Below are 12,965 nucleotides of genomic sequence, written 5' to 3' on the forward strand. Positions count from 1 at the left end.
TTCTGTGCAGCTCACCCTCCCTTGTCCTCCGTCCTGTCAGCTTCACCACTTTGGCCCCGCTGGACTCCCAGGGCTGTTTCCTCAGCTCAGGGAGGCCTTGGTGCTCTGCGATGGGGCCCTGCCCGAGCGGCAGCCTGGCATCCTATGCAGGGCAGTGTCAGGCAATGTGTAGGCTGGGGCAATCTCAGGACTAATTTGTTTTCCTTCTCTCAGGGCCTACTACCTTGTACTGCTTCATGTCTAGTGTCCCCAAACCATTGTTTTATATATAATAAGGATTTTTTTCAGTGTTTTTTTCTCCCAGTGAAAAGGTAATTCCAGTTCCTGTTCTCCTATCTCAAGTAAAAGTAAATGTCAAAGTCTGTTGAAGGCAAGATTTTTATTACAATGTTATGATTATTTTTAAGGAAGGGGAATGAATATGCCACTTCTTAAGAGGTACCGTTGTATTTTGAGGGGAGAAAAGAAAACATTCAACTGTTGGACATCTGAGCTCCAACTCCCGAACTGCCACCTTGGGCAAATTCCCAGCCTCTTTAATTCCCAATTCTCTCACTGGTACAACAGAACTAATTACATCCACCTCATAAGTTGTGAGGGTTGAATGGGATGTAAACAATTTGCTACATATCAAAGGCACCTCATACACTATAGTTTCCTTCTTTTCCTCTAAAAATATAAGAAGCTATTTGTTAGGGCCCTGCCTCTATTAATAATGATCCCAAGTCTTTCCTTCTCAAATATCTAAGATCCTCTCTGTTACAGGGGATAAAATCATAACATGCAATTGAAAAAACAGACGCAGTGTAATCCTAGGAAAACCGCCTGTGAATTTTCACCCTGTGAAAACGAGTGGGGAGACACTTGTGTTCTGCCCTGGCTACTTCTGGTTTGGACTTGGCAGTTTTTTAAAGTGGGGAACAATCCAGAATTCCAGCTCTGTCAGAACGAAACAAACAAATGAAACAGATGACAAATCATTTCTCTGAGACCTGAAGCCAAACTGGCTTAGTTGCTGGAATGACAGTAGAAGGCAATTTCCTGGAGTATTTACAAAATCATTTGTAAGGATAATACTTTCCAGACTTTTATAGAGGGCTAAGGGTAGACGTTCAGTCCGTGGACGCCACAAAGGCAGCATTTCTATTCAGCAGGCAGTTGCTGAGACTACCCCCAGCCCCACCCCTCATCTAAAGGCCTGATTTAGGCAGAGGTGGGGATAAGCTGTGTGGTCTTTGCTCTTCAAATACATACATACACCCTGAAAAAGCAAAAAGGTGAGTTCGCAGCTACTCAAAGTGGAATGTGATTTGTAGAAGGAGGTATTAGCAAGTTGCTTCAGAAAGACAGAGATAAAAGATCAGCAAAACCTTCAAAGAGGAGATGACAGAACATTTCAGGGTACATGCGAAACAGAGGAGGGGAAGGAAAAAGCCCTCAAATCAAGAGTGGGAGGCATACGGTGGGAAATGGATCTGAGGCCTGATCTATGTAGGATTGGAATGTGTCAATTAGAAATGTTTTTAGCTGAAAGAATCCTTTACTAATAGAGTCTTAAGCTATGGAGGTTTGTTTTCTCACACGCTCTGAGATATGTGGTTACTGGCACTGAGTCAGGGGGCCAAGAATGTCATCTGGGAGGCAGGTTCTTTCCATTTTTCCGGCCTAACATCTTTAACATGGTGGTTTTTCATCTTTATACTTTTTACCTCATATTTGCAAGACTGTTGCCACAGACCCAGACCCCATTAACTAGTATTCTGAACAAGAAAAAAAAAAGGGGGAAAGAGCTGAAAGGAACTTTTCTTTTTATCAAGGAAGAAAAACTTCCCAAGTCTCCCAGATTTTTCCCGTTACACCTTATTAGCCCAAACTGTGTCATGTGACCACCGCCAGAGGAAAGTTTGGAAATATATCTGGGCATGAAGAAAGAAGTGCTGCGAAAGGCCTAGAAAAAATATAACTTGTCCCCTGAGACTGAGCATCTTGCTGCTTTAAACAAAATCAGTGCTCTATCAGCAAGGAAGAGGATTAAACAGCCATAAGTTGAGCAATTAACGATGACTGCAAACCCATTTTTGAACTTTAATTGAAGTTACAGGAAGAGTTCTAGTGAGAGAAATAAAAAAATGATGCCCAGATAATTCAATTATACCTCTAGTTTTGTAGATTTATTTATCCTGCCCTCTTAGGTCTTAAGAGAACCTTATTGCTATCCCTAAGATTGAGAGGCTTTCAAAAACTGCAGGCTTGGGTTTAGATGCAACTAAATTTCTATAGTTTTGCAGATTTTACTTCTATTACAAATTAAATTTCAAAAGGACAGTTAAAAACTTTATTCATATACAACCTCTCTTAATACATCTAATACATTTCTAACTCAATGAGGAAACAGCTGCTGACTTTTCTTAGGCATCAAAAGGCCATTCAATCAATCACGCCACCAACACTGACTAGTTTAACAAAGCAGTCCCTTATCAGTCAGTCCCTAGTTTGACCACTGGCCTCCAGTCAGGCTTCTATTTATAATAAGGCTTGAAAACATAATGCTAAGAAAAATCCCTTTTCTCCCCCTTTACAGACTGTCTCTTCACTGTGCCAAGTTTGGCATTATACACCTGTCACATGTCACTGGGACATGGCTTTAAATATTCCTACTTTGAATGAATCCCTGTGGCTCACTTCTGAGGGGAGAGGAGAAAAAGAGAAGCCACCTCTTTTTTTTTTTTTTACAGACTCGCCAACATTCCTTCAGGCTCTCACCTGACCAAGAGTCAGACTGATGCTTATGCCTCACCTTCAATTCTCCCTAAAACAAATGAGAAAATACAGATACATCCCTCCTCACCCCCCAAGAACTGTAACTGCAAAAATAAATGGCAAAGTTGTGGTAGAAAAATACAGGCTTGGGAAGGTACAGAAAGAAATAGGAGGGAAGAGGGAAGCCGTGAAATGTGTGTTTACAGTATCCGCTCACCCAGCCCGTCTGGCACCCTCTCCCATCATGCCCAACAACAGGATTACTCCATGCTTTAAACCGCTTCAGACTGCTGGCCTCAATCCCGCTGTATAGCCACAGGGTCCTCTTGTAGACCAAAGCAGTCTGAAAAAAGAATTCATTCTCATGACTGAGAAAAGTTTATAATAGACATTGAGGAAAGAGGTCTTAGAAATTGCTTGGTTCAAATTAAGGGACAGAGGAAAGTGATATTTCTGGATGACTTCAGCCAGTACAGGCCCATAGGTGTACCGGTAGAAGCCGGGGCTGCCCCAGCCATGGAGGGGCGCTGAGGCCGGCATATTGTATGACAAAAGCAGGGAACTACTCATTGCCCTCAGCCAGGGGTTGTCTGACAAAATTAGAAAGTTCTGATCTGGAGGGAAAAAGGTCAAGGTGGGCAATATGCTGATCAAACAAACAAACACACACACAGGCAAGCACAGTGGCTTGTGTGCTGCAGAGAAGTACAAATCGCACTTGCCTGCTGCCTCTGCTGTAGCCCATACGGCATGCATGTGTAATTGTGTATGGGTTGTTACTGGGATTTTCAGTTTTGCAAAGACAAAAGATTAATCTCAATACGTAATTTCATATGGGGCATATTTAAAGGAAGGAGGTGTGGAAAAAATAGGAGAAAACAATAAGAAATAAAAAATGAGTTCTTTCCCTTCCCTATTGCCACAGAAAGAGTCAGGTGATGGATGTTACCGGGGTGTTGTGAATAGGATTTAAAGGACCCACATACAGCCTGGCCTGCGGAGGTGCAGTGGATGGATCATTGACCTGGAGTGCTGAGGCTGCTGGTTCAAAACCCTGGGCTTGCTGGGTCAAGGCACATATGATAAGCAACTGTTGGTCAAATAAGTTTGTAAATATGATGTATATGTTTGCTCACTTATAGTTTGCATTGAGGGCTGGGCAACAGGAGATATAGTGGTCTGTGAGGTTGCAGCTGCCTTCCTGATTGGGAGGGGCCATTGTCTTGCTAATGTTTACTGGAAGAGAGATTCTGGCCCCATCATGAGAGGTGCAGGAGAGTTTCTTTTTCTCTTCTCCCTGATCCCTTGCCCTCTGTGGGAAAAGCAGGTTTTCTGCTTTTCCCTTGGCTTTAATTGTGGCTTGCCTGTCTTGGTGAGACACCAATAAACAGAATGGCCCACCATCCTCCGACTTTGCTGTTTCGTTAACGTTGCCCAATTTCAATGAGTACCTTCATGTGAATGGCCATGATGGCGGCCCCTGGCCGTACAGCAACCAATGACCAACTAAAGTTAAGCAACTATGAGCTGATACTGCTCACTCCCCACCCCCTGTAAAATCAATAAATATTTAAAATAAATAAAATAAATAAAGGACCCACATACAGAGGAACATCTTGCCACATTTGTGCAATTATCTTTCATACCTTCCTGCCTAAGAAACTCAGAGTTACATCAAAAGTCATTGAACCTGGAGCTGTTTTCTTCAGGACCCCCATTTGATCAGCTGTCACTAAAGCAAGCAAGAGTGCTCCCATTCTAGAAGCACAGTTAGCAGAAGGATGCAGCAGCCAGGAGAGAAGGGGAAGGAGAAGCAGGAAGAGTGGGGAAGGGCAGCAAGTGGTCAGACAGGAAGGCTCCCTGGCTGGAGGAGAAGGGAGACAGCTGGGACACAGAGGGGAAGGAGAGGAGAGGCTGCATCAAAGAACTAGAAACGGTTACCATAAAGTAACTCTCTCCTCCAATTAAAATCACTTGATTTTCTCAGTGTAAAATAGCACACATTCTTATTCACCACAGCTGCAGTTCTAAGACACTTGCTACCTCACGGCCAAGTTCTGCCCCAAGTTTCGGATGTCACCCATCTGTCAGTACCATTTCTTTGTAGTTACCCTTTTCATACTACAGAGCAATCACAAAGTCACTTGAGGGTACAGCTTGAAACAGAAACACAGCCTCCACCCTGAGGTCCCCATATCCTCACCTGAGGGAAGTACCACACAGCCCTAGGATCCAAGTCCAGCACTCTGACTTCAGGGTCAGTGGAGTCCCCGACACCCCTGTCCTTACTAATCCCACAAGGCCTTGCAAAGCTAGCTAAGGAACCAACAGGAAAAGGCTGTGGAAAGGAAGGCGCAGGGGGAGGCCACTGTAAGAACATTCTTTGGGCATCCCTAATGCCCATCACAGTTTCTGCCCAGTCCTACAAAACATATTCATTTCTTATATTTTCATTGTTTTTTTCTTGGTCACTCATTTTCAGTTATCAAAATTCTCTATCTGAAAATGAATAGTGAGGAGTAACGGGCAACAGATCAAGGCGCTGGGGAGATAAAGTTTATCAGATATCTCAGTAAGGTCACAATTCAGAAATGAATGCTTTTGCCTTTGTGAAGAAAACACTATCATGAGAGAATGATTTGTTGCTCTGTCAAACTATTTTCTACTTATATAAATAACAATAAATCACAGGGGGAGTTCAAGGACTATGAATTTGGTGGCTTCTGGGATTCAAAGGCAGCAAGAACACGGGCACCACCCCAGTGGGCACATGACCCCTGGCCCTGCTGGAGAACCACCACCACAAGGAAGTGGCATAAGCAAGTGGAGGAAGCTCCTTGAGGAAAAGGAAATGGATTTCCCTTAACTAGGCATTGGCAGAGGACTCAGAAATGCGGGGAGGTGATAAAACACAAGCAGAAGCAATATTGTTGGCACTAACTAAATCAAATGTTAGCCTGGACATAATCCACAAGGAGACAAATACTGGAGCTCAGCAAGGAAATACTGTGTGATAATTGACCAATTTGGGTTTCATCATAAAATTTGAGTTTCATCACATTCATTCTAGAAAAAAGTAGATAAATAAAATCTGAGTGAATAAAAAGATAAAAATTTAAATTAAATAACACATGATTAAACAACAAATAAAAGCAGAAAATAAGCTAGGTATCAAGTGAGTGACAACAATATTTAGAGATAAAGAAAAAAGGAATAGAAATAACCATGGAATTTATGAAAAAGATAACTGAACCAAAGGTTTTATTTCAGAAATAAATAATAAAATGGACTTAAACTCTCTGATGAAAAACTGATAAGAATCTAATAAATTTGAGACAATTTGTTATCTTGTAATTTTAGTCTTTACTTAGTTGGTACTAACTCTAGGATTTTATTAATATAAGAAATGGCAATGAACCATAACACTACTAACTAGCCCAATGGCACTGCTTTTCAATCTCCAAAGGGGCATATTAATGTTTAATACAACCAGTTCTGGTGGAAACTTACCACAGGCAGAATTTCCTCAGCATATAGATGGACTAAAAACATGTTTTGGAATGGAGAGATCCATTTGACTTTATTTATGATGCCATATTGTCAATCAATACCTGATTAATCAGAGGTAGAGAGATATTCACGTTGATTGTCTTCAGGGACGCAAAAACAGTTTCTTTGTTTGTTCATATTACACTTTGCAGTCTGTCCCAATAAAATCAAACTGGACTTCTCTATAGTTATGTAATCATTCAAGTTATACATTCATTATTGTACTCTGCTTCAGGATGGCTATTTCATTTTATATTTTACATAAAATAAAAAATGACTAGTTTTAAAAAAAAGAAATTAAAAAATCATATAAATGCACCTTTAGACTGGTAAAATTTCAGCTGTCTCATCAAATTTCAGTAGAATTTGTCTTTCAATTATCATAGCCTTTCAGAGTCAATGAAGGCAATAACTTATGGATTAAAATGTTTTTCCTTTGAACCTGCCAGGACAATATCAGAACCATGATTGCTAAAGAGAAACAACGAGGTACAAGTGGCACTGGTTGCTTCACTGCTGTCACACTCCATTTTTAAAAGTAAACACAGTACACTAATCATCATTTTGATTCCAGTGAATAAAAACTTAAAACTTAATTTATTAATCAATTTTTAAGTCTGAAACCAAAACGATCTTTCAATTGTATTGCCTAAAAGACAAGTCAATTCTAAAAAGTTAATCGCAATGCAAAATTTTGACCAAATTAAAGTGCCTCTCTCTGTTACCATGGTACCAGAGTCTGGCTTTTTGTTGGGCTGCAATTTTCCATAACAACCAAGGATAGGATAGGATTACATGTAAACAGAAGTATACAAGCCTTGATGAAACTGAATATGGAGGATTAAGCATTTTTGAAGTCTGAGTTATAATTCTTGTAGCAATGCAAGTCACACTGCATAATTAATTTACAATGGCCTAAAACTTTTCAGCAATAAAATTATTTTTAAAAATATACAATCATCCTAATATGTAACATTAACTGTAGATATCACACCACTTAATCTTCTGATTAACTTAGAAAAGTTTAACTTTTTCCTGACAAACTCTAAAGAGTGATCATATTTCAGGTGTCCTGAACTAACTCATAATCAGCAGTGACTACATTTTGTCACTTCTTTATTCTAACAGGACTAAAAATGGTGGCAATAATTTTTTGAAAAGAGGCCAGAGAACCTGAATGCAATTAGTGATGCAATAAACTTTTAAACAACTACCGGATTTTTGTATTGTTTTTAGTTGTAAAACCGCCATTGTATAGGTGAGAGTTGAGAGGAAACAAAACTGCCAAACCTCCCAAAACCACATTTGTTCCGGAGAAGTTTGATCCCTTCTAAGTCAAACAATGGCATACAAGCTCAGCTATTAAAAATTCAGTCTTCTTTTATAAATGAAAAAAACATCATAAACCTGCAGAAGGTTTAAAAGTAACTTCATTTGCTTTTAAATATTTAAGTGTAATGTTTCTGCAAAAGATTAAAACATGCATTTCAACTTGATCAGATGTCCATTTCCATTTGCACCTAAGCTGCCATCTGTACACAGGTCCACTGGGCTGCACACCAGCCCAGTCGATCATGGGAGAGAGATGAGGGTGTTGGTGGGAGAAAAGCATGGATCCCACAGCATTTATCCAAACAGCGACAGACACGTGTTTGAATCCCTGAAGTAAGAATGACCACTTAAATTGCTCTATACTAAAGCAGCACTGTCTATGAAGAGTTACTTTATACCCATAACATTTCACTACTGAAGTTACCAATTCAAAAGCTAAAAAAAAAAAAAAAATCACCAGACCAAATCCATGTACCCGTGAGCCTTGTATCCTAACATGTAAAAATATTCTTAGCTTTAACCAAGAATTATACTGGAATGAACTAAAAACATTGTTTAAAGTAAATCTTAAGTATATCTTATTTTTTACATAGATTATTTAATATTGCTTGTGGCCATAATTTAATCAATAATATATCATAATGTCAACCACTACAGTGATCTAGAATCAGATTCTGGCTACAGAGGGAGCTTAATTATTAAGCAACACCTTCCTAAAAAGCTTCTGTATTTCTGATTGGCAAGAAAAACGAACAAAAAAGAGCAGATCTCATTGAAATAACATTGAAGTTCAAGCTCGGGCCCCCTTCATTATGTTCAATATAATCAACTCTTCAGGATAAAATAATGGAACGTTAAGACACATTAATAAATTACAGTCATCTTCAAGAAAACTCCGTGGGCAACTCCGGTGTTACAGTTGTATATCTTGGATCCAACCTAGGGATAAAATCCTGAAAGTGTTTAGATGCACCAGTACCAAAAACATCAAGGACTTTTCGGTTCATGACAGCAAATCTGCAAAACAGAGGACACAGCAAACAAGTATTTAATGAAATTTATAAAATGAGATGCTTCACTCTACTTGACTTATCTTTCATGAGATGGAAAAAAAGAAAAGACTGATATGCCGGTGACTCATTGGCCGGTTCTAAAGTCTCTCTGAAACTTCTTCAGGAGTCACTGGTCCACATTTTCTTTAAAGAGATAATAAGCCCCAGGCCAGAAACTCTGGAAATTACCATCATTATCTCAAAGCCTTACTAATAGATAATGTCAAATAGATAAATGCATTCATGACAATTTTTCTGATGCATGAAATCACAAGAAACTAAACAATGAATGAGCTACCATTTACTAATGAGGCAAAAGTATTAAATTTAATTTTTTCATAAGTGATTTTAATGTCTCACAACCAACAGAAACACACCAAATTGTGCAAGTATTTAATAATTAAAAGGCAAACAGCACATAGGTTTTTGAATTTCTAATAGACACAAAGTTAAACATACCCGCATTTCATCCATCACTTAACCTAAGAGATATAAAAATTTTAAAAGACACATATTTAATGTGCAGGATGGACCTTCTGTGTCTCTGTGCCTGATCACAAGCATTTCCTCTCTGGAGAAGATAGCAGAGTGAAATTAGGTTTGAGTCATTAGCCAGTATCACTATTCTAAGAGTCTTTTTAGTTCCTTTCCAAAGTGAGTTTCCTTCCAAAATAATCAACTGGTTAAGCCCATTAATGTGAAAAACTAAATGACAAAAAAATAAATGATTAAGTAATAATGATGATAAAATAATAGTAGTAATAATAATAATATAAAGGATAGATGGTGTAATGGCTAAAAAGAATTCTGAAGCCAGACTGCCTTGCTAACACCCCACACCCATCACTTACTAGCTGTGTGACTTTGGAAAGCTATTTAACATCTCCGCACCTTCGTTTCCTCGTGGAAAATTGAGATGTTAATAGTACCTATTTCATAGCTATTTGAAAAATTAACACATATATTGATACGGATACTGTATGTGTACACATGTGCGCATTTGAAAGCCACATTTGGGACACAGTAAGCACTATAAAATTGTTTGCTATTATTACTATTAATGATATATTAATAGCAGCTACAATTTACTGTGTCTATTAAGTGCTAAGTGCTACTAGAAACATCTTGATCTTCCCACATACAAAGTATGTATTATTTTTTCATGGTAAAGAGAAAAAAAAAAATGAAGCTCATGAGGGGAAACAACTTTCCCACCAGTGATACGGCTAAAGGTATCAGAGCTAAAGTCACACCTAGGTCTGTCTGACTCCAAAGCCTGTGGTCTTTCTACTAGGTCAAGTTGCCACCCAAAGAATTAGATTAAAATCAGGAAATGCTAATAATAACAATGAAGAGTATGATAATAAAGACAGAGGAAAGCATGCTTACAATATCAGGCAAGTGAATATGACTATCCAAAATGGAAACCAGTTAATTGTTTAGGTATGATTTCTAATGAATCTGTTTAATATTTTTAATCAAAAAGAAGAGTTTAAAGATTTTAAAAGTGAGACTTAAGTATGTTATGTAGCAACTAATTAGTTATTTGCAAATCAACATGATATTAATCTAGAATACTTAAATATCTAGAATAATGTAGGGGGAAAATAGCCAAAATATTGTTCAGTAAAAGAATGCCCCATGTTATTCTTTTTTTTTTTTTTTCTTTCTTTTTTTTTTTCCTGAAGCTGGAAATGGGGAGAGACAGACAGACTCCCGCATGCACCCGACCAGGATCCACCCAGCACGCCCACCAGGGGCGAAGCTCTGCCCACCAGGGGGCGACGCTCTGCCCCTCCGGGGTGTCGCTCCACCGCGACCAGAGCCACTCCAGCGCCTGGGGCAGAGGCCAAGGAGCCATCCCCAGCGCACGGGCCATCTTTGCTCCAATGGAGCCTCGGCTGCAGGAGGGGAAGAGAGAGACAGAGAGGAAGGAGGGGGGGTGGAGAAGCAAATGGGCGCTTCTTCTATGTGCCCTGGCCAGGAATCGAACCCGGGTCCCCCCCGCACACCAGGCCGACGCTCTACCGCTGAGCCAACCGGCCAGGGCCGCCCCATGTTATTCTTATTAAATTGGTCACCTTTGATTTATATCTAGATATTCTACTTTACCAATAAAATAATATTCCCTCAAGGAGATAAAAAGATTCAAAATCCTTCTTATGGGATAAAAAAAAAAATCTTGCTTTTTTTTCCCTATGATGTTAAAACATCTCAGTCACTTACTTGCCCTTGGTGAGCCTTAGAAGGAACTTCCAGTAAGATGGTCGTAAATTCTGAACTTCCATGACAGCCTAAGATAAGAGTATTCAATTTTACACTCATCTTAGCAAACAGCAAAGATTATCAGCAGACTTAGGCAACAGAGTAGTTGATGTCTATTTTTATTGCTTATTGTATTTTAGAAATGACAGTGATGACAATAATAACAAAAATATGTATTTGTTTGTTTAACTTGATTACTATCAAGAATCTTTGCAAATATGCCTTCAAATAAGAATATTGGTTATTAAATAACAATTAAGTTAATTAAATCATTATTATTAGGAATCATTTACTAAATATTCATTCAATACCTGGCACTTCACTAGTTATAATGAGTTTATCAAACTGACAGCGTTACTGTAAGAACATGCAAACAAAAGCTGTCCCCAAAGCTTGGCAACAGCCCTATAACCATTTACATCAACAGTGAGGATTACGGAATTCAGGGAAATTGAACAATGCTATATTAAGCAAGATTTTTACCCTACCCTTGCTGCCTGAGTAATATTGTGGAAGTGTAATTATTCTTATTTATGTCTATGGTATCTTTTTTTCTAAAAGAAGTATAATTAAATTGGGCCACGTTAGCCAAGGTACTAAAGAAATAATTTAGCTATAAAAATTGTACTCTGTTTAAACCTAAAAATTGTTGTGGTCAACACGTGCTGTTTTAACATGAACTGGCCCATTAAATTTAATGATTTGAAACTTGCAAGCTATCTTGCTAAAAATAAAAAAAAAGGAAAGAAAGAAAGAAAAGCATAAACAGTAATAAATAGAAATGCTCCCAGGCCTTTATCCACCCGCACCCACCCCACTCACCCCCCATCCACCCACTGGTTCAATGTACATCAGAAATAGAAATAATTCTATTTTTCATTTCAAGAAGCTATACTTACTGCCTGGAAGCAAATTGCTGTAGAGATGGAATAGATGATAGTATCTGCATGGGGAAAATAGGGAACCTTTCCTGCTTCAATGCCTTTGAAATACATTGTCTGCAAAACAAGCATAATGCAAGATTTATAAAGAAATCAACTTCAAATAACATTAACAGTGTAGCTGAGAAACATGTCCCTTATCTATAACCATGTTTTTCTAACTTTTCAAAATCCTAACAATTTTTTCAGAGTTCAAATCATAGGTTGTGCCTGACCTGTGGTGGTTCAGTAGATAAAATATCGACCTGGAATGCTGAGATCACCAGTTCGAAACCCTGAGCTTGCTCAGTCAGGGCACACACAAGAAGCAACTACTATAAGTTGATGCTCCCCATCCTCCCCACTCCCCTTTCCCTCTCTCTAAAATCAATAAATAACATATATATATATTAGAAATAACTTTTTACAATAAAAAAGCTGCCTATATATATCTGATTTTTATTTAATATTCATTATATAGTAGTATAGTTTTTTAATATAAAACTAACTTCCATCATAGGGAAATGACTGCCTTTTATACCATAACAATTAATTCTACAAAGGACAAGGTAAGTTTAAACTGCTAATTTTCTGTATTTAAAAAAGGTCTCATAAACACACTTTATATACTGCTTTCTTTGGTCAAGATAAGATATGGCCTGTTGACAGAAGGAAACAGAAATACCATTGCTTGGCTTAACAAACCTAGCCATTTAGGTTAGTGGCTGTACAAACTAGATCTCGATAATGGATTCCCCAGTGTCAAAGAATGTATAGTAGTTTTGCTACCCACGGGTTATTTTCTTTCTCTCATTCCCCTTTTCCTCTGTTAGCAAGTCTTATCAACTCTACTTCTTAAATACGCTAAGTCTGCCTGACCGGGCAGTGGTGCAGTGGATAGAGCGTTGGACTGGGATGCGAAAGACCCAGGTTCGAGACCGCGAGGTCGCCAGCTTGAGCGAGGGCTCATCTGGTTTGAGCAAAAGCTCACCAGCTTGGACCCAAGGTCGCTGGCTCGAGCAAGGGGTTACTCAGTCTGCTGAAGGCCCATGGTCAAGGCACGTATGAGAAAGCAATCAATGAACAA

At 38.8% G+C, this 12,965-nt stretch overlaps 1 protein-coding gene across 3 annotated transcripts in view; it reads right to left on the reverse strand.

Annotated features, from left to right (window-relative positions):
* Window positions 1-6,004: 6,004 nt before the first annotated feature.
* TMEM135 (transmembrane protein 135) overlaps window positions 6,005-12,965 on the reverse strand; it is a 368,866-nt gene continuing 361,905 nt past the window's right edge. For all 3 annotated transcript variants that reach the window (XM_066248597.1, XM_066248596.1, XM_066248595.1), the window contains 3 exons: window positions 11,858-11,956; window positions 10,920-10,987; window positions 6,005-8,658 (listed from right to left, as the gene is read on the reverse strand). In XM_066248597.1, the coding sequence (XP_066104694.1) occupies window positions 8,526-8,658; window positions 10,920-10,987; window positions 11,858-11,956 (300 nt within the window). In that variant the 3' untranslated portion in view covers window positions 6,005-8,525. The remainder of the gene's footprint in view (window positions 8,659-10,919; window positions 10,988-11,857; window positions 11,957-12,965) is intronic.

Source organism: Saccopteryx bilineata, chromosome 1 (assembly GCF_036850765.1).
Source record: "Saccopteryx bilineata isolate mSacBil1 chromosome 1, mSacBil1_pri_phased_curated, whole genome shotgun sequence".
Lineage (NCBI taxonomy): Eukaryota > Metazoa > Chordata > Mammalia > Chiroptera > Emballonuridae > Saccopteryx > Saccopteryx bilineata.